Source organism: Neomonachus schauinslandi, chromosome 3 (genome assembly GCF_002201575.2).
Source record: "Neomonachus schauinslandi chromosome 3, ASM220157v2, whole genome shotgun sequence".
In the NCBI taxonomy this organism is placed as follows: Eukaryota; Metazoa; Chordata; class Mammalia; order Carnivora; family Phocidae; genus Neomonachus; species Neomonachus schauinslandi.
Window position 1 is genome coordinate 183,941,091 of NC_058405.1, and position 27,175 is coordinate 183,968,265.

The 27,175-nt window shown below is 46.6% G+C and overlaps 1 protein-coding gene across 1 annotated transcript in view; it reads right to left on the reverse strand.

Moving 5' to 3' along the window:
- Window positions 1-13,683: 13,683 nt before the first annotated feature.
- The window catches only part of SP110 (SP110 nuclear body protein), a 35,411-nt gene continuing 21,919 nt past the window's right edge, over window positions 13,684-27,175 (reverse strand). Inside the window, exons 12-19 of the mRNA XM_021682970.2 lie at window positions 24,406-24,504; window positions 23,603-23,745; window positions 22,728-22,772; window positions 16,985-17,100; window positions 16,170-16,278; window positions 15,807-15,878; window positions 15,103-15,243; window positions 13,684-13,794 (exon numbers count right to left, since the gene is read on the reverse strand). Coding sequence (XP_021538645.1) covers window positions 13,684-13,794; window positions 15,103-15,243; window positions 15,807-15,878; window positions 16,170-16,278; window positions 16,985-17,100; window positions 22,728-22,772; window positions 23,603-23,745; window positions 24,406-24,504 — 836 coding nt within the window. The remainder of the gene's footprint in view (window positions 13,795-15,102; window positions 15,244-15,806; window positions 15,879-16,169; window positions 16,279-16,984; window positions 17,101-22,727; window positions 22,773-23,602; window positions 23,746-24,405; window positions 24,505-27,175) is intronic.

Genomic DNA, 27,175 nt, shown 5'->3' on the forward strand with positions numbered 1-27,175 from the left:
AGGGTCCTTGTAAGAAGAGACAACAGAAATCTCTCTCCACACACACACAGAGGAAAGGCCATGTAAAGACACACCCAGAAGGTGGCTGTCAGCAGGCCAGGATGAGAAACCAACCTTGCTGACACCTTGATCTTAGACTTCCAGCCTCCAGAACTGTGAGAAAATAAATAAATTTCTCTTGTCTAGGCCACCCAGTCTATGATATTTTGTTATGGCAACCCTGGAAAACTAATGCACCAGCCTTTTGAGTCTGGCTTTCTTCAGTTAGTAGAATGCTCTTGGTATTCATCCATGTTGTTGTGTGTGTCAATACTTTGTTATTCTTTATTGCTGAGTAGTATCCCATTGCATGAATGTACCACAATTTTTACCAATTCACTGGTTGATGGACATTTAGGATATTTCCCAATTTAGTTTTTGGCCATTACAAATAACGTTGCTATGAACATTCATGTACATACAGGTCTTTATGTGGGCCTGTGTTTTCATTTCTTTTTTTTTTTTTTTAAAGATTTTATTTATTTATTTGAGAGAGAGAGAATGAGACAGAGCACATGAGAGGGGGGAGGGTCAGAGGAAGAAGCAGACTCCCCGCCAAGCAGGGAGCCCGATGCGGGACTCGATCCAGGGACTCCAGGATCATGACCTGAGCCGAAGGCAGTCGCCTAACCGACTGAGCCACCCAGGCGCCCTGTGTTTTCATTTCAATACCAACGGGGGGGCGGGTTGCTGGATCAAATGATAAGCACTAGTTTAATTTTATAAAAACTACCAAACTGTTTTCCAACATGGCTGTACCATTTTGTGTTCCCATCAGCCATGCGTGTGATTTCTATTTGTTCTGCATCCTTGCTTACTCTTGGTATTGTCAGTCTTTTAAATTTTAGCTATGCTGACAGGTATGTAATGCTATCTTGCTGGGGCTTTAATTTGCATTTCCCTGATGGCCAGTGATGTTGATCATCTTTTCATGTGCTTAATTTGCCATTTATCTATCTTCTTTGATAAAGCATCTGTTCAAATCTTCTGTCCTCCCCACTTAAAAGAAATTGAGTGCTTTGTCTTTTTAATTACTGAGTTGTAAGATATCTTTGTATATTCTGGTTCAGGTCCTTCATCGGATACATGTTTTGTAAATTTTCTTCTGGTCTTGGTTTGGTTGTTTGTTGTTATTTTCCTACAAGTATCTTTCAAAAAACAGAAGGTTTTCATTGTGATGAAGTTCAATATATACACTTTTTCCTCTTATGATTCAAGTTTTTTTTAAAAGATTTTATTTATTTATTTGAGAGAGAGAGGATGAGTGGGGGAGAGGGGAAAGCAGACACCATCCCTGAGCAGGGAGCCCCATGCGGGCTTGATTCCAGGACCCTGAGATCACGACCTAAGCCAAAGGCAGACACTTAGCCAACTGAGCCACCCAGGTGCCCATGGTTCATGTTTTTTATGTCCTACCTAAAATCTTTAGGTAGGTCTAACCCAAGATCTATTAATATTCCAATAGTAATATTCTATTACTACTATAACAAATTACTACAAATTGAGTGGCATAAGACAACATGAATTTCTTTAAAAAAAAAAAATATATATATATAAATATATATATAAATAAATATATATATATATTTATATATATATATAAATATATATATAAATAAATATATATATATATATATATATTTTTTTTTTTTTGCAGCAGGCAGAGGGAAAAGCAGGCTCTCTGTTGAGCAAGAAGCCTGATGTGGGACCCAGGACCCTGGGATCATGACCTGAGCCGAAGGCAGATGCTTAACTGACTGAGCCATCCGGGCATCCCAGGACAATATGAATTTCTTTTTTTTTTAAAGATTTTTTATTTATTTATCTGAGAGAGAGAATGGGAGACAGAGAGTATGAGAGGGGGAGGGTCAGAGGGAGAAGAAGACTCCCCGCCGAGCAGTGAGCCCGATGCGGGACTCGATCCCGGGACTCCAGGATCATGACCTGAGCCGAAGGCAGTTGCTCAACCAACTGAGCCACCCAGGCGCCCCACAATATGAATTTCTTATCTCACAGTTCTATAGGTCAGAAGTGTGGGTTCCTTGGCCGGTTTCTCTGTTCTGGGTTTCACAAGGCCAAAACCAAGGTGTTGGTTTGCTGGGCTCATGCTGAGAGGCTCAGAAAGAATCCATTTCCTTGGAAGAATCCAAGTTCATTGAGGTTGTTGGTAGAATCCAGTTCCTTAAGGTTATAGGGCCAGGGTCCCCATTTCCTTGCTGGTGTCAGCCAGGGCTGCCCTTAGCTCCTAGAGGCCTCTCTCTGATACTCGCACATGAGAGCCTAACTCTCAGAGCCAGTAAAAGCACGTGGAATCCTTCTCATAGTTAGAATCTCTAATTTTCCCTTCTGCTTCAGCTGGAGAAAGTTCTTTGTGTTTAAGGGATCCTGTGATTAGATTAGGCCTACTTGGATATGCTCCCTATTTTAAAGTCTGTAACCTTAATTACATCTGCAAAGTCCTTTTGCCATATAACTTAACATATTCCAGGTTCTAGGGTTAGGGAATGGACATCTATGGGAAGTCATCTTGCTGACCACAGACTCAAATATTTTCTCCCATATTTCTTCTGGAAGCTTTACCGTGTTACCTGTTACAATTTAATGTATGATCCATTTTAAATTAATTTTTGTATGTGATATGAGATTATGAGGTTGAGTTCCTTTTTTTTTTCTTTTTAATTTTTTTGCATGTGGATATCCAATTGTTCTGAAACTATTTGCTGTACAAGTTAGGGTTTTTATTTCTATCATCATGAAAAATTATGATTTTTATAGCTTCAGAATAAACAGAACCATGATTCATGTTAGCTGATTCCATGAACAGTCGTATCATATTTTCAGCATTTACAAAAAATATTTTTCTCTGGGAATTTTTAGGAGTGGAGGCATATGGAACCTTATTCCCCTTCTCACTTTCTACACATACTCAGCATTCCAGATGGCCATGGAATCCATGGCTTAGTGGGCTCAGGGGTGCTTTACAATTCTGAACTGAAGGAAACCATAAAAAGATTCCTGGTTTCCTCTTCTTGCTTCTTTAGGGTGAGGTGGGCATTTCCTTAGGAGCAGTTAAGAAGAAAACATATTGAGGAGTGGCAACAATCCATGACCAGACTGTAAAGGTCAGAAACTGGAGGCAGGACTGGAAAGAGTGGGTTAATTCCAGGCAGTTGCAATGCAGGGGTAGGGAAGTTGGAGGTGGGGCATAGATAAGACTGGGATCTGACTGGTACACAGACAAGGAATAAGCTAAAAGGTAGAGTGTCAGACAGATCACAGTACATGCCACTTAAAATGGGAATTTGCTCATTTCGAGGCCCCATCCGCCACTTGTCTCTCTCTCGGTGGTGTTGGTATTTAAAGAGATCCATTAAGAGCCTGGGACCTCATGGAAAATATCTAGCATGGCTCATAGACCTATCTTGTCTTTGAAATCAAAGAGCAGACACAGCTCAGTAGATGGGGTGAGGGGTCTTGAATTCTTAATCCATTTCTTTCCTAAGTAAAAATGAGAGTCACAGTGGCTAAGCTTACTGAGTTTAAAGCCTCTTGTTCTTTCTTCAAAATCTGTGGGTGAAACAGCCTGAGACTCTAACAGCCTGAGGCTCTGTCTCTAAACTGCGGTGGGAACTGGAGGTGGCATCAGAGGGGACCTGAGTTGGCCTGAGATTTTGTCTGTGTCTGGAAGAACTGGCAAGTCTCTCAAAGATGAAGCGTTTTGCGAGGTACCTGGGCTTGCCCATCTGTCCCACTCTGGGAAACTTTTTGCAGGGGAAATCTTGGGGCAAATCCAGCTTACCACAAGAAGGTTTGGCCCTGGTGCTCAGGAGTGAGACTCCCCACTAATGAACGAGGAAGGGGGACAGGGAGGCAGGATGCTGCTCAGGGAAGCTCCAGAACACACAGGCCAGTTGGCTCAGGCTAACTGGGAGAATAGAGTCATTCATTCATTCTACAAATATTTACGAGGCACTTCTAAGCTTGACAGGGGTATACTGGCAAACAAAGTAGACAAAAAATTGTGTCCTCGAGGAACTTACATCATAGTGGCAAGAGACAGACATGGAACACAATAAACAAAGGACAGCATGTGTTGGAACATGATCAATGCGGCCCTGCAGGGAAACAGAGGAAGCAGGTAAGAGAGACTGAGAAAGGTCAGGTGAGGGGGGGTAGTGCAGGGGTAGGGGCAAGTCAGGGTAAACTTCCCCAAGAAGAAAAGATTTGAGTAAAATGCCTTAAGGACCAGAGAGTGAACCATGGGCAGTTCTAGGGGGAGGAAACTTCCAGGCACAAGGAACTGCTGCTGGAAAGGCCTTGAGCAGGAGCCCCTGGTACTCTGAGAACAGTGAGGGGAAGAGTGAGGGGCAGAGGATCCAGCAAAGGGGAGAGGAATTGAGGGGGTTCCATTAGGTGGGACCCTGGGCTTTCACCATGAGGGTGGAGTCAGTAGGATCCGAGGGGTTTAACAGGCACAGCAGGACTGCTGAGCAGGGAAGAGGGTCCAGGATGGGGTTGGAGGGCAGTTGGGATGGGGGTTGGCAAGATAGAAGTGGGGACACCAGGGAAGCTACTGCAAAACCTGGCAATGATTGTTTTCCAGTGGAGGTGAGGACATGCAGCCCATTCTGCACTTACGCCACCTAAAGGCAGAACCAGTAAATTGTGGGCCGGCTCTTTGGAGGGCTGTGGATGTTTGCCAACTTCCTGCCTCTTGTCTGGAATGTCACTGGGGCTGGACCTTGGGCTAGATCAGGAATTTCCACCCTAGGGAGCTGGGGGAGGGGTGGAGTGGGGAAATGAGGCAGGGATGACGTCTTGCTGTGAGTTTCTTTGAGAAAAGAATTCCCTCTCCTTTTAAAAAAGGTTTCCCACAATGAAAATACATCCAGGAAAATGAGGAACAAGAGGAGGCTGGGTCTCAGGAACTCCGCCCTCACAGCTTTCCTCTGTCCCCATCGTCTACCTCTCTAGGCACGTAGTCTCTCTGGGCGGGGCTGGGGTCACGTTCTCTTTGGGGATCCCCCTGCCTGACCTTAGTCAGGTGGTGGATTCTGGCCAGCCTGACGGAAGCTGTCGGCTGTGCTGTGTCCAGGCTGAAGCATGAAGCGTAATGGGACCTCAGCTCCATGGACGACTGACGGGCAGGGTGGTGAGGGAGGACCTGGGACAACGCAAGTCAAGGGCTAGGAACACCCACTAATCTCAGGCAACGGCAATGAGTTTGCTTTATTGAGTGGCCACTGTGCGCCAGGCACGCAGCATCCGTGGTTGGATCAAATGACACTTCCTCCCTGCTAAGGAATTAGAATGACTAATTTGGGGCTGGTCATCTTCCATCACCTGCCAGTGAAAGAAAGTTTTATATACTCCGGGGCTGAGGGCAGGTGTTCTTTCAGCAGAAATAAAGCCCAAGCCAGACTTGGTAGTTCTCAAGAAATGACTTCTGGGAAATAACTACGTGCAATAGTTAAATGGAAAGAAGTTAGCCAGCTTAGTAGGACCCTGACTCTTTCCTGGGGATCAGGAGTGGATGTCATTCTTCAGTGTGATGGGGGAGCAGAGGGTGGGCTGGGGACAGGGCACAAGGTGACATCCCGCAGACCACCGCCCCGCCCCCGCCGTGGGGTGTGTGTGGCATTCCTCGGGCATTCCTGGCTGCCCTGGAGCTGGAGGTAGGAAGATCGGGTGGTTGGCTTGTGGAGATCCCAGTCCTGCAGGACATGGGTCTCCCTCGGTCTGCAGATGTCTTGGTGATTTGCACGAAGGGAGCATTCTTGTCAATGACCTAACTTCCAGAGGGAAATGTACCTAAAATTGGATGTCCTTGTAACCTGCAGCCCACTGACAAACACTTGAGGCAGGCCAAGTATAATGTTCCTCCAGGAAGCTCCTGTCTTAATGTTAATGCTTTGCTAGAGGGAAAAACTACCTTAGCTTGACAATAGCCGGGCCTCCAGTATCTTGAAAATCTTCTTCAGCATATGAAAATCCTTTCTGAAGTTCCCTTTGTCTTGACTTCCCCCAAACCCAAAGGATATAATTAGTTGTTCCTCACAATCCCGGACCAGCAGCTCTTTCTGCCCACGGGTCCTGTCCCCGTGCTTTAAATAAAACCACTTTTTTGCACCAAACATGTCTCAAGAATTCTTTCTTGGCCTCCGGCTCTGGACCTCACCAACATCCCAAAACTACATCAAGTGTAAGGTGTGTTTTAATTTTAGGTATTTCAGGACAGAAGCTGGAGCCTAGAGGAGACTCCCCTGACCCCTGTCCATATTCTCTGCCCCTCCTGCCTTGGGTACAGCGGTCCTTCTTCATCACCCCCACTGCAGGGCACCCCGTGAAAAGCCTGGACAGTGGGAACTCGATGCTTGGAAGCACTAAGAGGGGAGGGCTCGCCCCCAGCCACCTCCCCTACTTCCCATCCCCTACCTCCACCTAGACAGTGGGTGACCACAGTGCCTCTTTCAAGATGTGGGTGCTTCCGTGCCTCCTTGGGGCCTCTGGTCCTCCGCTCTGGGGCCCCTCCTGCCTTCACTTCCTGCTTTTCCCTGCAGCCATTGCAATGAAGCATTTCTACCTGGGACCTGGCACTATTACGGATTCCCTGTTCTTCACAACTGACTGTAGCCCAGGCACAACGTGGGGGTGGGGGGCGGCGACGGGGGGGGGGTTTGGGGGTAGGGGGATTGTGATTTCACAACTAACATCCAAAGAAAGCTTCAAAAGGAATGTAGACATCTCAGGTCTCTCAAGATAGACCCCCCCCAGCAAAGCATCTTAAAGCAGGTCTCCACTCGCCCCACTCTCCGAGGACCTGTGGACAGCCGTGCAGTGACAACCTGTTTCCTTTCTCACCTGCCTGTCCCCCCCAGCCCCCCAGCCCCGCTGCTTTTCCTCCCAGCCCTCCCTGCCCCCACTCCCAACTGCTGTCTCCTCCTGGTTTCATTTTTCCTTCTGGAAACACCTTCTTTCCTTTCTCATCATTGTTTCTGAAAGCTGGTTCTATTTGAATAAACGTTTAAATAAACTAGAACACATGAAACACCCAAACAAAACAACCCGGAAGTCAAGCAAACCACAAATGTGTGCTGTCTCACCCTGCAGGGTCAGGGAAGTTCTTGCTATTAAGTTGCAGGCTTCACCGCTTTAGTTCGATTGGTTCCTTTGTCAGAAGATAAAAGTGAGTCTTATCAAAGGGCAGTGGATGTCAGACTTCATTGTGGCAAAAAAGTGTCACCTCAAAAACTTGTTAAGCTTGTTAAATTCTCCCCTTTCTGGGCATCAGTCCTAGAGATTGCCATCTAGGGCCAGGGACCCTGGAATTTGCATTTTAACAAGCTTCCTGGTGATTCTGAAGCTGCGGGCCATGGACCATGTCAACAGGAAGGGGCCCCACGTCCAGCCATCTTGGAGGACCCCTCTCTGAACACCATCTTGTCAAATATACTTTACAGGGACCAAAGACCCCTCTTGTGGTGCAGCTTCCCACAGAGCAGGCATGTGGGCCTTCTTGCAAACGGGAGATTCCAGAATCCAGGTCCGAGGATGCTGTTGGCCATCTCTAGGCTAGGCCGACAACCAGACCCCAAACTGTTTCAGTGAAAAACAGACTACATAGCCCTCTTTCAGCCTGCATTCCCAGTACGGCTCCTAGGGTGCCTACACTAGCCTTGAGGTCTTAAACCTGTGATAAGAACAGAAGGGACCTTTCTCGTGTTACCTTCAGGCAATCCTCAGTCACTGCAGAAGTCGGGAGTGCCGGGCCCTCAGAGCTGGGTTCGGAGCCTGCCCTGGGATAGGAGGAAGAGCTCTTCTTTGGCTCAGGTCTGCCCAGATGTTCCAAAGAGCTCAGAACCAGGGCCAGAGGGTCCAGGGTAAACCACTCTGAGGACCCGGGGACAGATGGTTTTGATACCAGGCTCTGGCTATGCATATAAATCAGGGGTGGTCCAGATATGGAAATAACCAAATTTGCCCCCTGGCTTCTGGCCCAGGGCATTGGTATTTGTAGGCGCTGAGGGGTGGTCTGACTGCCTGTTAGGACCAATCCTCTGCCTTACTTCTTAGGAGGATGTGCCTCTCCCAGGGGATACTCCTCCCCACAGGATGCCGGTATGTGCTAGAACATCTCTGGTGTTTCCAGCTGGTGAGTATTCACATGTTCCCATTAGCCTGAACGCCCACCTTTCACCTGCAGCCAGAACCCTCCTGCCTGAGGGCAGAAGGACCAGGCTTTCACACCCCCAGGGCACTTCCGTGGGCCTAACAATCAGTTCAAACCCTAGGCATGGGGTCCGCGCAGAGCCAGCCCCTCAGTCTGGGCCTTGAGAGCTGGGCATCACTGCAGCCCCGGGTCTGAGCCCACAGCCCCAGGGCCCGGCTATCTTCCTGGAGGGCTGCTGAGTCTAAAGGCTGGAAACCTTAGTGTTGCCCCTGGGAAACACGGACATGTCTGCCTCATCTCATTCCCGAGACTCTACAGCATTTAGAGGGCCAAACCGTCCCTCCATCTTGAACAAGTTCTGTCCCAGGGCAATGGGACGGATGAGTTCTGGTGGCAGTTGACATCCTGGACCTGCAGCCACCCCTTCCTGCTGACACTCAGGCCTTGTATCCAGGCCTGGGTCCCTGGCCTCCCTGCTGAGTCCCCCTGCTCCAGGGCCTCGTGCTGTCTTCCGGCCAATTGGCCTCCATGTCACATCTGGATCAACGGAGGAGAGGGTTCCCCCAGGGATGTCACCCGCTCTAAATAGTCAGATGCCAACGGTTGCTCGTGGGGCAAGGTGTCCCCCGTGCCAATGCATCTCCGCTCTGGTCTTGTCCAACGGACATGCCTGCTGGCACACTGCCCAAAGGGATCCTCCGCTGGGAGGGTCCTTACTTTACTTTACTTTAGCTCTGGAGATGCAGGTGGCCCCCTTGAGATCAGGGGAAAAATGAGTAAGACAATGGCTTCTCGGATTTCGTTATCTCGTGTATCACTTCTCAGTGGCGTGGCTGTTAAAAGGAATAGGGTGTGTGTTTTCTTTCTTTCTTTTTTTTTTTTCAGGGACAATGGCAGAAGGGAGAGCCTGGAATTCTGTAGCCCACACACCCAATTCCAGGAGGCGAGGAACTCAGGAGCATCTTTAGGAGGAAAGAAGCAGTCAGGCTTCTCAGACAAGGAAGGGGAGAGGCCAAGGCTCCCAGCAGGACTGACCAGGCCAGCTGGAGGCAGAGCTCCCCAGCCACCCGCAGGATGGGAGCTTGCTTGCTGGGCCTGGCTCTGCCAGAGCGTGGAGAGCATCTGAGAAAAGGACTCAGGCCAGATGCTGATTGCCAGTTAAGTCTACCTCCCCCGAGGGCAGGTGTACTAGACCAGGAGACCATGCCTTCCCAGCTCCTAAGAATGAATTTTCCAAGGTTGAATTTCTTTTCCTTTTTTTTTTTTTTAAGTAAGCTCCACGCTGGGTGTGGAGCCCAACACAGGGCTTGAACTCATGACCCTGAGATCAAGACCTGAGCTGAGATCAAGAGTCAGACACTTAACCGACTGAGCCACCCAGGTGTCCCTCCAAGGTTGAGTTTCTAGTATCAGCTGGAGGGGGGAGCATATTCTTACATATAATTCCTCTAGTCACTCCCAATAGAAAGCTTTTCCGTGTTTCATTTTTGTAGCCTCAGCCCTGCCCAGCTTCAGGGGACCACTTTAGAGTCATTTATAACCTCCGGTGTCATAGCTTGTGGGGGGGGAGCAGTCCTGGGCTGACCTGGGCTCTCAGTGGCCCTGGCCAGCGGGGGAGGGGAAGAATGGAACCAAGCTGGACCAGGAAGGGAGAAACAGCCTGGGGGCAGAACTAGAAGGGGTCCCTGGGAGGAGGCAACTGGCCTGTGTGCAGGGGTGTCATGGACGCCAGAGGGTGGGCCTGGGAGCGGGAAGTCAAGAGAAGAGCAGGTGGGAGCCTACCTCCCGGAGGGACTGGGGGAGAATGAGGGTCAGCTGAGTGGACCAGAATTAACCAGACCCAGCTCTTACAGGTGGAAATAGTGTGGAAACCAGAGGGAGAGATGGCTCCTGGGATGGGGTCTTGGTTGTCATGGCAACTAAACTGATAGCTGTTGAAACTTTCAAAGGAATAAATGACTCTTTCAGTATTGTTGGGTTTCTTTTTCCTGTTACAGAACAAGCCAGAGCTGTGCTAGGAGAAAGAGAGACGTGGTTCAGCTTGCCAGGGCCAGAATGCAAGAGAGGGTCACAAATGGATGCACGATCATTTAATACACAACAATCCTGGCCGCTGGTGAACATCGGGGGGGGGGTGGGGAAGATCTTTTATCCTGATGCACTGACAGTGAGCTGGGAGGAGAGATCTGCACCGCAGGGACCGCCATCTCTACGCCCCCCGCCCCCTCCATCTTCCCTTCCAGAACGATATCAGGAGCGGGAGTCTTTATGGTCCTGTTTGTCCCCTTCCCACATCGCAAAACAAATTCTATTTCTTTACCTGCTTCTCTTAAGTCAGGGTTCAAGCTGCCTCCACCCTTTCCTGGATCATAGGTGGTCAGTCCGTATCATAGTTCACCCTGCTGTGGAAACACTGGGGGACTCTCTCTCCATGGTCTGTTTATGAGTCTGTGTCACCAGGTACCGGAATGGAGGCTCCCACACACTCCGGCCTGAGTCCCTGGTGGGGGAGGCCAGCGGGGTCCCAAGGTGCCGCTCGCTTCTTGTGTTAGTCCGCCCGGGCTGCCGCAACAAAACCCCCAGCTCGGGCAGCTTAGATGACAGGTATTTATTTCCCACAGCTCTGGAGGTTGGAAGTTCTGGATGGAGGTGTCAGCTGATTGATTCCCTGCGGGGGAGAGCTGGATCCTGGCTTGGAGGGGGCCTCCTTCTTGCTGCCTCCTCACCTGTCCCTCTGTGCGCATGGGCAGAACCATCACACGGTCTCTTCCTCTTTTTATAGGGACAATCATCCTATCTCATTAAGGCCTTATGCTTGTGACTTCATTTAACCGTTAACCCCTTCTTACAGGCCTTGTCTCCCAGTACGGGAGGTGCAAATTCAACATATGGATTCGTTGGGGGACACAAGTCAGTCCATAACACTCCTCCATTGACAATACATAAGAAGGAAAAAATCAGAATCACAGGTCAGGACAACTTAGTAGTAGCAGTAACTTTTTATTTTTGTCTTGAGAAAAGAAAAGTATTGTGGTAAGAAAAATTTGCTTGGTTAATAGAGAACGATGAGCATTATTAAAATGATAAAAAAAATATTGACCATAGAATTGCGATTGTTTTGAGTTAGTATATTTAAGTCTTAGACTAATGACCTCAGAAGAGGTGTGCTTCCCAGAACTTGTTTTTTCTTTTTTAAAAATGATAAATAGGGAGGCCAGAGAGTGGATAGCCAGCATATGGATAATAGATGTTCTTGAAAGAGAGCCCAGAACAAAAGGATCAGAAAGATTTAATGCAGCTGCTGAAAAAAGAACTGGATATGTATATTGAAAGGGCAGAGTGCCAGGCAAGATCAATGATAAGAATATTACACTGAATCCTGTCCTGTCAAAAATATATAACTATAGAGAGAACAAGGAACTGCTATGTGTCTACACACTAACAAAGAAACAGAATTCTGACTTCGCAGGTGTAGGACGAAAATGCCCAAACCACAGTGGACCAAAGTCTAAGTTGATTTTGAAGGTGAGAAGTTGTGATAAAATACATATTGTAGCCCAACAGTGAATTTATGAAAACAAAGAAGACATTCAGAGCTGTGCAAAGGCTCAGAAAACATGTCACCTGTGTAATCTTCTTTTCAAATTACCTAAAGATACACTGACTGAAAGAAGGAGCAAAAAAAGAAGGAAGAAGTCACTGCAAGAAAAGACCAGCATTGATGTTGCTCTCATGAAGATAGGTTATCGTAGTTTCAACTTGTGCTTTTCAATTTAGTAGATATTTGAAGTAACAATTTATATAATGTAAAAATAACAAAATAATGGCTTATATAATATAATTGAATAAAATTAAAATAATTAATACAAGTAAAAGTAAGCATTTAATAATGTTAATAAATAGCCATATTATAAAATAGTGAATTCCTCCCCATTTGAATTAGGAAGCTGAGGGGCATAAAAAGTGACAAACACCTTGGCTTAAATATGTGGCTCATTAAAGATAATTTATTTTTGGCTCTGAATTTATTTATTTATTTTTAAAGATTTATTTATTTATTTGAGAGAGAAAGAGCATGAGCTGGGGAAGGGGCAGAGGGGGAGGGGCAGAGGGGGAGGGAGAATCTCAAGCAGACTCCCTGCTGAGCTCAGAACCTGATGTGCAGGGCTCTATCTCAGGACCCTGAGATCATGACCTGAGCTGAAATCAAGAGTCAGATGCTCAACAGACTGGGCCACCCAGGAGCCCCTGGCTCTGACATTTAAAAAATAAGTTAAAAACACATTTGGAAAACTTGCAGGTAAATATTAGAATTAAAAACTCTTACAAATGGGGCGCCTGGGTGGCTCAGTTGGTTAGGCGACTGCCTTCGGCTCAGGTCATGATCCTGGAGTCCCTGGATCGAGTCCCGCATCGGGCTCCCTGCTCGGCAGGGAGTCTGCTTCTCCCTCTGACCCTCCCCCCTCTCATGTGCTCTCTCTCATTCTCTCTCTCTCAAATAAATAAATAAAATCTTAAAAAAAAAAAAAAAAAACTCTTACAAATGCCTTCCAGAATAGAAGGTGAAAACAAAGAAAATGTAGACAAAAATCACATGAAAGTATTCCAAAGAGAAGGAATAAAATAATATGGCAGAAATAAGGCCAAGTATAAACAATACATGCAATGAATGACTTCTTAGAAAACTATAAAAGTGAAACTGATTCAAAAAGCAAGAGAATATCTGAATAGTTTAATGACCCTGAAAAAGCAGAGAACATGGTCAATATTACCTCTACAAAGAATGGGAGGCTATATAATTTTATGAGTTGGTTCATTTAAAACATTATAAACTATTCCAGAGCATATAAAAGTAGAAAATTTTAGGCATTCTTGTGCCAAGCTGGGATAGCCCTACATCTGATTTTGACAGTACACAGAAGCTTACGGACCAACCTCCTTCATAAATGCAGGTGCAAAATACTGAAAAATACTCTCTGCAATGATATATGAAATATATTATATATATATATATATATATATATATATACATATATATAACAGAAACACTATATAACAGAATATACATATAAAACAGAATCAAAATAATTTCCACACAATTTAGGATTCAACTTAGTTTCTTTTTCATAGTGGTAGGACTGTAGAGATTCTGAAGCTATTATCCATGTAGTTTAGTTGAGCAAATGAGAATAGATAACTGTGGGAGAAGAGAAATGGACATATTGGCAAGGAAGAGGCCTGTGGTGTTGGCTGGGGATTAGAGGTGTATTTGACACACACACACACACACATACTTCTTTTAGGTGTAGAAAGAAACAACAACAAAAAGGAAGGCATGATGATGGTATGAAGGCTCTGGCTTTGAGTCAAGAGGGCTACCAATAGCATCCCAGACTCATTGACTGTCTAAAGATGGCCAGGGTCATGTCATCCGGATCCTGAAGTTGGGGTGCCTTAGTCTTTCTAGAACAGGGTCAAAGAGTCTGGAAGCTGTTTTCATTGGCTTTGCAAAAAATAAACACCTCTTTGAGGTCCTTTTCAAATTCTGCCTCCAAGTCCAGTCCTATCTGACCAAAGTCGGAAGCCTGAAAGAGAAATAAAAGCAAACAGATGTCTGAGGACAAAGAATTAGGACCACCAAAATCACTTGCATTTTTGCATTTTTGGGGGGGAGCCCCTCCCTGCCTGTCCCGAATGCTGTGCTTCCCCAGCATCCAGGCAGACTGCGCAGGGCAGGGGGAGATGCTGATACCACAAATATTGAAATGAGCGAGGCTCTGCCCGATTCCTAACTTGGACCTGACAGGTGGTCAGGACTGGAGAGCTGATTTTGATCACTGCAAAGCCTGAGCTTGGGGTAAAATAGATAGAGATAAAGCATTTCTTGAAAGCCCAGCCTCTGAAGGAAAGATGAGCCTTCCATTCTCTGAGGCTGAAACTGGGCCAGGCCTGGAGGGGGCTCCCTGGGTAGACTCTCCTTCCAGCTCCACGTGCAGACACCAGTTAAAAATTTGTGGTTCATGAACATGCCAATTTGTGCCATGGAGGAAGGGAAGGAGGCTGGGTGGAGATGGAAATCTTCCTTAGATATCTCCCAAGAAATATCTACCCAAATGATAGTATAAATCAGGATAAACTCGGGCGCCTGGGGGGCTCAGTCGTTAAGCGTCTGCCTTCGGCTCAGGTCATGATCCCAGGGTCCTGGGATCGAGTCCCACACCGGGCTCCCTGCTCGGCAGGAAGCCTGCTTCTCCCTCTCCCACTCCCCCTGCTTGTGTTCCTGTTCTCGCTGTCTCTCTCTCTGTCAAATAAATAAAGAAAATCTTTAAAAAAAAAAAAATCAGGATAAACTCAATAGACTAAAGTTGACAACCCGTTGGCTTGCAAGATAACTCAACTCTTGCTACTGACAAAGGACAAAGCCAACACCATCTGAGGACAGTTCTGTAGGTTTGGGTCCCCTGGGGAATTTAGGAGTAAAAAAATCCAAGCATGAGCATCCTGGGAGTTTAAGTTATTTCATAAAGTTTAATTCCTTCACTTATTTCTGTATTTCTGAGGCATGGAAAACAATGCAGCCATGAACTACCTTTCCTCCCCGTTTGAACAGGAGGCAGGATGAGATCGACTGTTCTCAGTGTGACTATCCCGCTCGTCCTACAATCAGGGACGGATTTTCAGGCCCTGTTTACAAGGATTCTTCCCTGTCCTGCTTGCTGTCCTTTCTGAATTCCTCTCCACCCCTGGAATTTAGAGGCCTCTTTCTTCTGTAATCCCACTCCTTTTGAGCTCTCTCCAGGACGAGATTGGTACAATTCTCTCAACGTTCTGCTGCCCCAGAAATTAGGGAAAAGTAGAAAGGAGGTGCAGAGGAAACAGGAGACACCCCTTACCTTGTAAAATGTTTTATGGTTGCGAAAAATCAGGCGCATGTCGCGAACAAACCACGCCACTGTGTACACTTTCTCAGTCAACCGTTCCTTAACCAGGTCCAACCACATGGCTTCCTTAAAGGGCTCTCCATAATCTCGAATCTAGGGACAAAGCCACCAAAAGGGTGATATTAACGCAGCCATTATTCCTGGAAGGGATCCAACTGAAATACAACAGAAGTGATGATATTAGCATCAGACTCGTCTACGCCAGGCACCGCTCCGAACACCGCCACTAAGTTAGCATATGATCCTACAACAACCCTATGAGATAGGTCCTATAATTACCCCCATTTTCTAGGTGAGGGAACCAAGGGAGGGAGACGTTAAACACCCTATCCAGGATTTCACAGCTAAAAAATGGTAGAGGCGGGACTTGAAGTCTCCTGAGAAGGTGCTCTAAACCCTCTGCTGTCTGTAAGAAAGACATTCCCACTGAAGAGCAGGCGAAACTGAGGTGCCCGGGAGGCGGAGCTAGTTGCCCGGGGTTCCCAGAACCAGGACGCGGTGGGTGGAGTTTGAACCGGGTTGTCCCCCTCCAGACTCTGCAACTAAACCTGCTCTCTGCAAACAGCAGTGCCCTTAGGAGTCACACTCCCAAATTCCAGAACGAGCTTTACATAAAAGAGATGCCCGGAGGACAAGAATCATAAAATGTCACTTACATTAGGTGGGGTTTCTGCAAAAAAGGAGCTTTGTGGATGACAGTAGGCCTTCAAGAGGAGGAACTCACATTTCTGTAAAATGTGAAGAAAGCTTTAAAGGGAAATGCAGCTCGGAGAAAGCGAAGCCGGACCCGTGCCCAGACAGACGGGCACAAGCAGGAAGAGCCAGACACAGCCAGCCGTCCAACCACATTTGCCAAAGAGCCGTGGGGTGTGTCGAACTCTGCTTGGACTCTGTTTGGGCACCGAATCGCCATCCTCGGAAGCAAGGTACCCATGGGCGCCCTTCCCTTCCCCCTCTACCTGTTGGACTTCTCACATGTCCGGGGTAAGGAGAAGGCTTGGGGTTGGCACCCAACTCACCAACTGCTCCTCAGGCTGCATCTGCCTCTCCAGGACCTCAGATTCCCCGTGACACTGCTGCCTTCCCGAAGACTCTTTTATCCTGCAGAAGGTGCAACTCCATGGGCTCCTGAGAGGTCAGGCATAAGTGAGCAGGGACCAGGCCCCTGGAAACAGCCCCTGTTCCTACGGCTGCCACCATCCTCCTTTCAGGCATGGCCGATGGACACAGCTGGGAGATGAAGGGGACACCTCCCAGAGTCTCCAAGACCCCACGTGGGGCCTGAGCCCCCGACCCTCCTCCCATGGAGGGTGGCAACAGGGGGTTCAGTGTGTGCAGGGCGGTGTCAGGGTGAGTGGTGTGCTCTCCTTTCCCCAGCTGAGCTGCTGGGAGCACAAGGCGCCCTGCCTGTCACACCCAAGTGTCAAAACTGGGCCTTAACCCCTGGGGACCCAGGCCTCTATCAGCCCGTCGAGCCCGTGGTAAAATGCATGAACCAGGCCACGTTTCCTGCCTTGTCTGAAAAAGCACAGAACATAAACAGCTGGTGTTTCCCATCCTCAATCCCCAGGGACAGGAGTCAGGGTCGTAAAACTAGGAGAGGACACTACCCAGGGGCAGTGGCAAGGTGGAGTCAAGGTGGCTCAGTCACAGACTCAGAACCAGAGGCTGTCATGATACCACACGGAACCTAGACTGCTGCCCCATCCCGAGACTCCGGGTCACACCTGAGCCACGACGCTCACGGGTCCTGCTCTTCCACCTGGAGTTGAGCCACCAAAGGCAGAGCCTGGGCAGAGTCTGCATGCAAAAGGCAAGGCTGGGTCTCACTAACCTCTCCGCCTCTGCAGCCGGGATGTGACAGTCCTCATGAAAGGCTCTTGGACAAGTGTCACAGCAGAGCAGTGGTCCCCCTCTACAGCACACCTCACATTCCTTGGAGTTTTCCCACTGGAAGGGGAGATAATGCAGCAGCGCTGGGATCAGCACTGACACCAAGGGGCTTTGGAATACACCATCCTTGTGTGTTCCAGAGTGGATGTTTCCAACCTGCCTGACCGCGGCGCTCCGGGAGAGTGCTGATGGAGGGCGAGCCTGGCTCTTCCAGTCGCAGAAGGGCTAATGGCAAGAATCATCAAGCTGCCCCTTGAACCACACCTGTCAGAGCTGGAAGGGATGGAAGGTCCTTTAAGCCCTTTCTACACAAAGTGTGGTCTGAGGACCAGCTGCATCAGCATCACCTGGGAGACATGCAGACCTACTGAATTGAAATCCATTTTAACAGGATCCCAGATGGCTTGGAAGTACATGAAAATTTGAGAAAACACAAAGCTTTAGGCAACCTCCTCATTTTACAAGTCTGGAAAGATGAGATGCTTTTTTTTTTTTTTTTTTTTTTTTTCTGCAGAGTCAACACAACTTAATACCTGAGCCAGACTGGCACCCAGGCTGCCTGTGCCTGGGTTCAGAGCTGTTCCGTCCACTGTGTGTCATCCCAGGCAAGCATGCTGGGCAGACCCAGAACAGTTCCTGACATTATGGCCAACAAACAGAAACATAAAGACAGAGAGCTGCTGTATAAATGGGTCTTTTTGTGGGCCTTTGAAATCATTGTCTTTCTCATGGCCTTCAATTGTGAACCAGTAAATTTTACAAGTGATCTTTACTGCTGGATAAAGACCTACAGGCAGGAGCCCCTGGTTCCACTCCTGACCCTGCAAGATGGACAGTGGGGCTCCACACACAAGGACGTGTTTTCTCTGCACTAAAGGTAGGAGTCAGGAAGAGGCATCTTTCTAGGTGGTGAAAAGGTGGGAAATAGACCATCAGGAGCTGGAGCAAAGGACTGAAGGAGCTGGGGATCAGTCATATCTAAAAGAGAAATCCTGCCACTACCCTCAACTGTCCACAACAGAAGTACAAGGACCTGGGTGAGGACATAAGGGATGGAAATGTTTTGTCCATTCTCAAAACTAGCCACTCAGAGGGGTGCCTGGGTGGCTCAGTCAGTTAAGCATTTGCCTTTGGCTCAGGTCACGATCTTGGGGTCCTGGGATCGAGTCTTGTGTCTGGCTCCCTGCTCAGTGGGGAGTCTACTTGTCCCTCTCTCTGCTCATGCTCACTCTCTCAAATAAACAAAATCTAGCCACTCAGCCAGAGTAAAAATTCCCCTTGACTTGGGGATGAGTTCATCTCTGTCTTAATTGGGGAGGCTTCCTGAGCAAATTCCTCTACTTACAGGGGCCCCAGGACTCCATAAAGAGGGCTCCCCACCAGCCCTGAAGTTCAGGTGATCTTTCTGGCCTTCCTATCCTGAACTTCCCGGTCTGCTTTTCTTTGTCCCTGGAATTGACACTCTATGGCCATTCTTGCCCTCTGACTGGCCTGCCCAGGTCCAGGGTGCAGACCCCAGTTCCCCAAGTAGCCCATACCTACCCACTTCTAGTTGAGACCCCAGTTGGATCCAGAGCCCCAGCCCCTCTGTAGTGTGAGCACTGATAGTTTTTTTTTTCCCTTTTTTTTGTAATGCAAGTGCCTAACTGAAGCCTTGATTGCTCCAGCACCCCGATAAACACAGCTATCTTGCTATTTCTCAAGTAAACATTTCCAGCCACACAACTAGATAAAGAGCCAGGCCACCAATCCTCACTGAGACTCCTTTGTTTTAGGGATCTCGGTTCATTTCAATAACTGACTATTTGGGCCACTTGTTTGTTTTTTTAATTTTTTTTTAGATTTTTATTTATTTGAGAGAGAGAGAGCAGGGGGAGGGGCAGAGGCAGAGGGAGAAGCAGACTCCCCACTGAGCAGAGAGCCCAACACTGGGCTGATCCCAGGACCCGGGGATCATGACTTGAGCTGAAGGCAGATGCTTAAACCACTGAACCACCCAGGTGCCCCTGGGCCACCTTCCCCCCACCCCTTCCCACACTTTAAATTCTAGCTCTTATGTTTTAAATTCGCCAATAAAGATTGAGCCAGAGAAACCCTAGGCCCCCACCCTCTACCCCAATAAAGGCAGAACCTCAAACCTATGCTCATTCCCTCTCTCTCTCTACCTCTTCTTCTACCTCTATCTGTCTCTCCATCTATCTCTCCACAGCCTCACTGTATGGCCCCAGATGCACTTTGTAATTTCCAGGTCCTGTAAATAATAAACTTTTTTTTTTTTTCCCAGTTTCCTGATGCTTAGTGCTGGAGGGCATATTGTGATTATAATAAGAACCACAAAGGCTGGTCCAACTACAACATTGGTTATTGATAGGCTGTGACCAACACAAAACACCCCTTTCCCTAGGCTCTGGAGTGGAACAGTTTCCAACACACATGATATGACAGAGAAAGAGAGAAAGGACTTACAGCGCCACAGCCGCGTTCTGACTCTTGCTTTTATGTTTGATGTCTGACAGCTTCAAGTCCCACTCCTCCCTCTTTCCCTTTTGCCACATCAGGGCAGCCACTGGCTAAGGAAGCTCATGGGCTCCCCCTCTTGGCCCCAGTGAGAAGTTCAAACCAGACAAGCTCTGCCCCCACAAGGGAATTCTCACCCTGCCCCCCCACCCGCCATAATAAAACCTTGGGCTACTCCCCCTCACTACTCAGGCCATTTTCACAGCAGCTTGGGAGACTGCCCTTCTCTCCCTAGAAAGCCTCAGTATGTGAGTAATAAATCATTCCGTACTCTCTTGGTGCATGTAGTGCATCATCAGTTTTGATATCTGGACCCAGTTTTTGGTGTAGGGCTGATCCCACTTCCTTGCCGGCAATCAGAAGACAACTGGCTCAACAAGCAAGGAGTCTTAGTGACTGGGGTCTGTATTCTCTTGCTCTGGCTTGCTAACTGGTTCCACTAACTGGCTTATGCTTTAGTGTTGCTGCCTGCTGGGCCATGGCACTGAGGTTGCAGTCATCCACCAGGAGGCACCATTCATTCTTCCCAAGTTTAAGAACAGACCAAACTGGGCAGTCAAATAGAGAAACAGCAGAGGTAATCACTCCTGTTTGAAGTAGATCTTGTATCATGAGTTTTGATGCTTGAAGTTTATACTGGATTCTACTAACTCTTTTAAGAGAGGGAAAGGTCCATGGGTTCCATTTTTTTTTAAGACTGATTGTTATGTGTCAAAAACTTTATTTTACTTCATTATTCATTGGGTAAGAACATCCATGCCCACTGTGGGATATTTTAGAGCAATGAGTATTATGACCATGGGGCATTTAGGCAAGGCAACAGTTTTGATGGTTAAAGTGAGGTATACCTGTTTGTCCTCTATTTTATCTTTGGTAATGCCCCTAAAAGTATAGAGGGTAACTTGTTTAAATTTAGTGGGATATAATTACTTGCAAAGGAGCTCCACCCATTAAGGTCCCTATACCCAGTATTATTGAAATTACTGACACCAACTGCTTGGCAACTGGCAAGCGGTTCGCTGTCCCAGATTTGGCTAGGAAGTTCTGCTTTGTGCCTCTTTCAACAGCATCTCAGCTGCAGCTTGCCTTCACCTCTGTAGGGATACACCATTACTTTTACATGGTTGCCTACAGTACCTCAACAGCTTTACCATCACATACAACCTCTGCAGGCAAGATCTTAACTACATCCTACTTTCCCCAGGAGCACAAATATAACACCACATTGATGACATTGTTTTCATTTGACATACTCATTCAGAATGTATAATTATTCACAAAGGAGCTCACAAAAAGGGATAGGCCATTATCTACACACAGCGCAAGGCCCCATCAGCTCAGCAAATTTCTGGGCATTATTTGGTCATTTGAAGGCTGCTCCATCCCTGAAACTGTCAAGAAACAATTGTTGAAAAACCCTCTCAATACCCATGACTATTGCCCAACATCTTTACGCCTTTGAATTCAGGGTAACATATTCCTCATTTATAGATTTTACTTATGTCCATGTATGCTTACTTGTAAATTGGCCTACTTTGAAGAGAATCCCTTTAATCAAAGGCTCTAGAATCTGTCCAAAAAAAAAAAGGCAAATAAACTGTTCTCCTTAGTTCCCACTATACACCGTTAGAGTAGCCACTGCTGTCTTCATACTGGGCCCTTCTAGAGATGGAGGCTCTCGCAGGCCCTGAGCCTATGACTTTGTACCAGCTGCTCATTTTACCTTGGGTTATGGGAGCAGCGTCCCCCAGGGAAGTCACAAAACATATGTTTGGAATATCAGCATCAGGTTTCTTGATAGTACACAGAGACAAAGATAGACACCAATGGAGACAGGGTATGTTGCTGAGCAACAGTGATGTATTAGATAATGTGGCTGAAGAAAAGGCCTGCATTCATCCATTTGTAGTCATTACAGATTATCTCATTATCCCAATGTGGCTGCTAATAGGCAGTACTGAAATGTCGGGTCAAGTGTGCTTCTGACTATAATGTGCTGAGCGAGAAGGAACTATAATATTGGGGCCATTAATTAATGCTCTGGATTTAAAATATCTTTATTGTTTTGTTTCCTGGTTACAAAAGTAATAAATGGTCATTATAAAAATTCTACCTGTACATAAATGTATAATATGGAAGGCAAATGTCCCATATAATCCTATCCCAAAATAACCAATTCATTCAGATATATTTTCAATCATAGACCTACATAGTCACATAAACAAGATTGGGCTCCTTCTACTACTACTACTATTACTAGTTTAAGCTTCTGAAAGCTTTCTTGACCTTAGAACCTTTGGGTGGTTTTCCATTGACTGAGGAGGCGTCTATACCCATGCATTTTTTTTTAAACACATTTACTAGATGTATCAGTTTATTTTATAATTACGATGGGCATTTGTATTCTTCCCTAATTTTTGGTTATTACAAGGAACACCCCTGTACACATTAAGGTATTTCAAATCAGCATGGAAAAGATGTTTTATACAATAAACAGCTTTGGGAGACGCCTTGTCTTTTTGAACTTTGAATGAATCCAGCCAAGGTCAGGCCAGCCTCCAGGGTAACATGCAAAAGGCACCATGGGAAGTTCATGAATGAGATTTGTATCTGGAGGACATATTTAAGCAAGTGAAGAAGGCTGAGGAGGAGCAGCTGGTGCAGACAATGATGACTGCCATTTTCACCTGGAGGGATGCTCTGCCGAGACAAAGCTCAGTTCAAACACTATTCCATTTTGCTGCTACTGATAATGAGCTCGTTGAATTGAGGAATAGTTGTGTTCAATCAAGGATGGTCGTCTTACTCTTTCACATACTGTTCTTGTCTATCTCCATTTCATAATTACTTTTCAAACTAGAGCACTCTATTTCTGACACCTTTTATTTGTATTCATCCAAATATCCAAGTCTAAAACACGTAAATCATCAGTTTTTGTCCTAGTCCTTATTTTAAGAGTTATTTGTGTCCCCATCTCAAATTAACTATGAAATTATGATGGCACATACATGTATCAGTGTGCCAATGCCATTGTCATGAAGATGCAATGCCTGAAAGTAAAGGTGACCCAGGGCTAGGGAACTTGAGGACTCGAAGGTGAGCCTTTGGATGCAGAGAGTCTGCAACATGGTGACTGAAAATGTGGTAGAAATTCATCTGCTCTTTACCTCTCTCTTGACACTTATTCTTGGAGGACAGAGCAAAAGTCCTTTCTGAAAGAGAGAAGGGGTCAGTGAATGAGGTTATTCTAGAGGCTCTTCTTTTGTCCACATCGAAGTTCCCACTTCCTAGTGAATATTTGTACCTGGACATCCTACTGGGTCTCAAACCCAAGGTGTCTGAAAAAAACATTAGCTCCATCCTCCAATCAGTTCTTCTTCTGGACTTCACTTGATAAAATCATTTTTGTCCCATTACTCAAACCCAAGACCCATTCGTCCTTCTTTCCCAGTTCTTTTCTCACCCACTTTTCCCCTCTCCATTTCTCCTTCTGTAGGTAAAGTCCTTAGGATTCCATCACAGTGATAACTTTTTGAGTGTTTTGGGGAGGCTTTGTGTTGGGTTCTGGGATCACAAAGACCAATAGCCTTGTTTGTTGCTCACAGGATAGTGTGTGAGCTGGGGAAGTACAGAGGAGAGACTGTCCACAGACAAGGTGGTCTGGAAAAGTGTCACCCAGGCATCCAGATGGAGCTGGGTCTGGAAGGAGGCCTTTATTGGGCAGAGGGCGCAAGGAAGCTCTCGGAGGTCTGTGTCTCCATCTGGCTTACTCCCAGCTCACCCCATCCAATATCCCCAGGCTAAGCTTCTTAAACTTCTTCTGACCTCACAACCCTTTGCTCACATTTAAAGTTCTCCGCCGCGAGTACCACCAATCTGTGTTCCTAACTTTATCACCCACAACTTTTTTCTATGAAAAATCTAGCTCTTTCTCAATCATGCTGTGGAATCCCAATGGAAATTCCTTCACATTTCTGTTATTGAAATTCCACTTATCCTTCAAGGAATTAAACCCATCACCCATCTGTTCCCTGTCAAATACCTTCAGCAGCTCTTCTAAGGTCTTTCCTTTGCAATGCACAGTCTGCTTCCATTTCCTTGTATTTGCCCGTTTTCCTTCGATTTCAAATTCTTTTGGTGTGAACCAGACCCCTGCCTCATTCCGAATGCACTTCTCTGAGGATCCTGTAAGATAAAGACGGCCCATTCCCAGATCCAATTTCATTCTCTGTGAATTAACCCTAAACCTCAAATCCCTAACTGTGGTTGTTCCACCTGCCTGGGTCGAGAGAGACTCCCTGTGGGGAGGGAGCAGTAGCAAGGGAGTCTGGATTCCTTCTTTCTCAGACTGAAGGAAGCCCTGAAGCCTGCAGGAGTGGTGTGGGAGTGGGAGAGGATTTGCATCTTATGTGACATCTACATGTGGCAAGTAGAGCCACTGGGTCCATGGATGACTTCCACGTGGGAGTGGAGTGGCTCAGCTGCCAGGTTTACCATGATACAGAAAAGTGAAAATTCTTTCTTTTTTTTTTTTAAAGATTTTATTTATTTATTTGAGAGAGAGCACATGAGAGGGGGGAGGGTCAGAGGGAGAAGCAGACTCCCTGCCGAGCAGGGAGCCCGATGTGGGACTCGATCCAGGGACTCCAGGATCATGACCTGAGCCGAAGGCAGTCGCTTAACCAACTGAGCCACCCAGGCGCCCAAAAATTCTTTCTTAATAAGCACTTCCTTCTCTGCAGCCTAGCTTGCAGGGTTTATTTCCTGGATGATTAAACACATGGGTATTTCCCTCTCTTCCAGTGGTTCTAGGGGTTCCAAAGAGCAGAAGACCGAGAAACCCACCTTGTTTCAATTTCTCCTTATATAAAATCCCTTTGGCTTCACCACAGGTCACAGGAAGTTCAGGAGAGAGAAAATCCACAGTTTCATCTTCGGGTTTTTCTGAAAGAAGAAGGGAAAGTAGAAGAGTGTAGTGTTGCTCAGTCTTCATTCTATCTCCTTCATGGATTCTCCTTTCCCTAAATTCTGATAATAGTAATAACAACAATAATCATGTAAATGGCACTAGAAGGCAACCTCTGGTTAACTGGCAGAAGGTCTTCCATTTTGAGTGGCAGATTAGCTAACATGGACAGAGCAGTTTCTGATCAACAAAACCATCACCACCAACACTACATCAAACAAAATGTTTAGTAAAACATATAGGGCTTCTTTGGTGAGTGCGTTTTAATTCATAAGCTAATTGGCCATCACCTAAGTTTCCTTTATTCCATAAGCATCCTGCTTATCTCTCTGTGCTAATAGAAGTTGCCTGCTCAAAATATTTTGTGGTGCTCATGTAGCTGGAGGAAAGGTCTTTGTCTATAATCTTATCTCCTGATTTAAACCAAGGCAGGATGAGTGAGGTGCTTAGTGTTGAGGTATTAGGGTCAGTCTTCATTTTTTGCTGTCCTTTTTCATTTTATTGCTTTTCTGTTTCTTCCTCTATGAGTAAAAAAGAAAAACCCCAAGAACTCTAGACTAATCTGCGAATTGCACATGGAGAGATTTGGCAACTGTGAACCCCTGAGTAGGGATGTGGGATATTGATTCAGGAGAAGCAGTTGTAAAAGAGTTTAAAATAAATATCAGCAATTCCTGCTTCTTTTTGCTCTAGCCTCACTGTGGGTGGATTCATTCCAGATAGACTGCAGGAGCTCTCTCCAGGAGCAAGGAGAAAACTCTGCCCATGGCTTATGTTGCATTATACAGGATGTTACTTGTGGAATAAGGCTAGGTGAACAACGAGTCCAACTTTCTCTCTTGCCTCAGATACTTATTAAAAGAGCCAAAAGGAGGGGTGCCTGGGTGGCTCAGTCAGTTAAGTGTCTGCCTTCAGCTCAGGTCATGATCCCAGGGTCCTGGGATCAAGCCTTGTGTCCAGCTCTCTGCTTGGCAGGGTGCCTGCTTCTCCCTCTCCCTCTGCTGCTCCACCTGCTTGTTCTCTCTCTCTCTCTCTCTCTCTCTGTCAAATAAATAAATAAAATCGTAAAAAAAAAAAAAAAGAGCCAAAAAGAAGTGTATGAGAAAGCAAGAGCACCATTGGAAAGAGAACAGAGCAGCATCAATGGTGAAGAAATCATTAGTTACTTTGGAAAGATGTGAACTAGAGTCAGACAAGAAAGCAGAGATCCCTGAGAAGTGAGGGGATTTCTCCCCTGAACAGAACGCTGGAAGATGCCCAGCCTTGGAAGGGCAGGGGCTATAGCAAGCCTGGGTAGGAATGAGGGGGTGGGAAGAACTTAGTTTCAAGAGCCAGCCAGCATTCTTGCATGGAATGGCTGGCTCCACTACTTGTCTCCGGACTCTGCCCACTTAAATAAATATGGCCCAGGGGATGACAGATCAGCCTCAGGAGCCAGATTGGTTGGGCTTATAATCTTGGCTGTGCAGTTTATTAGCAAGGTTATGTAAGTGCATATTACTGTCAAAGTTGAGTGGAAGATTTGCCACTGGGGGTTCCTAATGTGGGTGACCAGGCAGAGCCACAGGTAACTTTGGACTATTGCAAACCCCAAGGGGGATTAGCAGGGCATTGGGGACCTTGTATAGTTTTCTGTCTCATGGAATGAATTCCTTAATTCCCTATGGCACATTATAGGTCCCAAAACACAGATGTCCCAGACATGCTTGCAAGCAGATGTGGGAACAGTGGGTGGCACTGGCAGTTCTGGGCAGCAAGCCAGGGTGCAGAGTTGTGGGCACAAGCAGAACTCTCTCCTTTACTTGGTGCAGGCAGCTTACCAAGTCAGGCAGGACCTTGTGTCCTGAGTATTTCCAAAGACACCACCGTGTACCTAAGTAGGGACAGCTTTCTGATCTGTTCCCAGTCATCCTGCATTTGGCTTAGTCTCACCTGCTCCTCTTGCAAACAGGCTTTTAAGGCTGGAACCCCGAGGGAAAGGCCTGCCTGCTGCTCTCCCACATCTATGAGATCACCATTCATAAGTGTGGGCAAACAATGAGGAACCTGCTATGAAAAGTAAGCAATTAACAAAGAGAGTTCATGGAAATGAAAAGCATGGTGGAGGAAACAAAAAGAAAGCCTAACAGAGACAAGGAAAAGCAGAATGGAAAAAAAGTTAATTACTGATTGGATAGATGAACATCGGGAAAAGGCACAAGATAAAAATGTTTCATGGACAGACGGGGCCTGGGGAAAGGTCTGGAGCTCCATGGTAGCAGTCACTGGAGCTCATACTGCATTGTATGAGTAAATGGAGGTTCTGATATTGGTATTCATACTTTGTAAAGAAGAATAGATAATGTAGTGATCTGATAGTTATTTAAGCATAAACTGTGTGAGGCACAGAGAAGTTGGACATAGAGCAATGAGCAAGATTGACTGCTTACTGATCTCCTTTGACTTTCACCCAGTTAACAGCTAATTATAGTTGTGACAAGGGCCATGAAAAAAAAAACACTAGGCTCTATGAAGGCATGTCAGGGAGACCTACCCTTGCCTGCTGGGACAGAGAATTCTTGGTTCAAGGTGAGGCCTGAGGGTGTGAAGCAAAAGGAAGGAGAGCAAGGGGGGATTAGCTTTGGGGAGGAAGTGTGTGAGGGGGACACA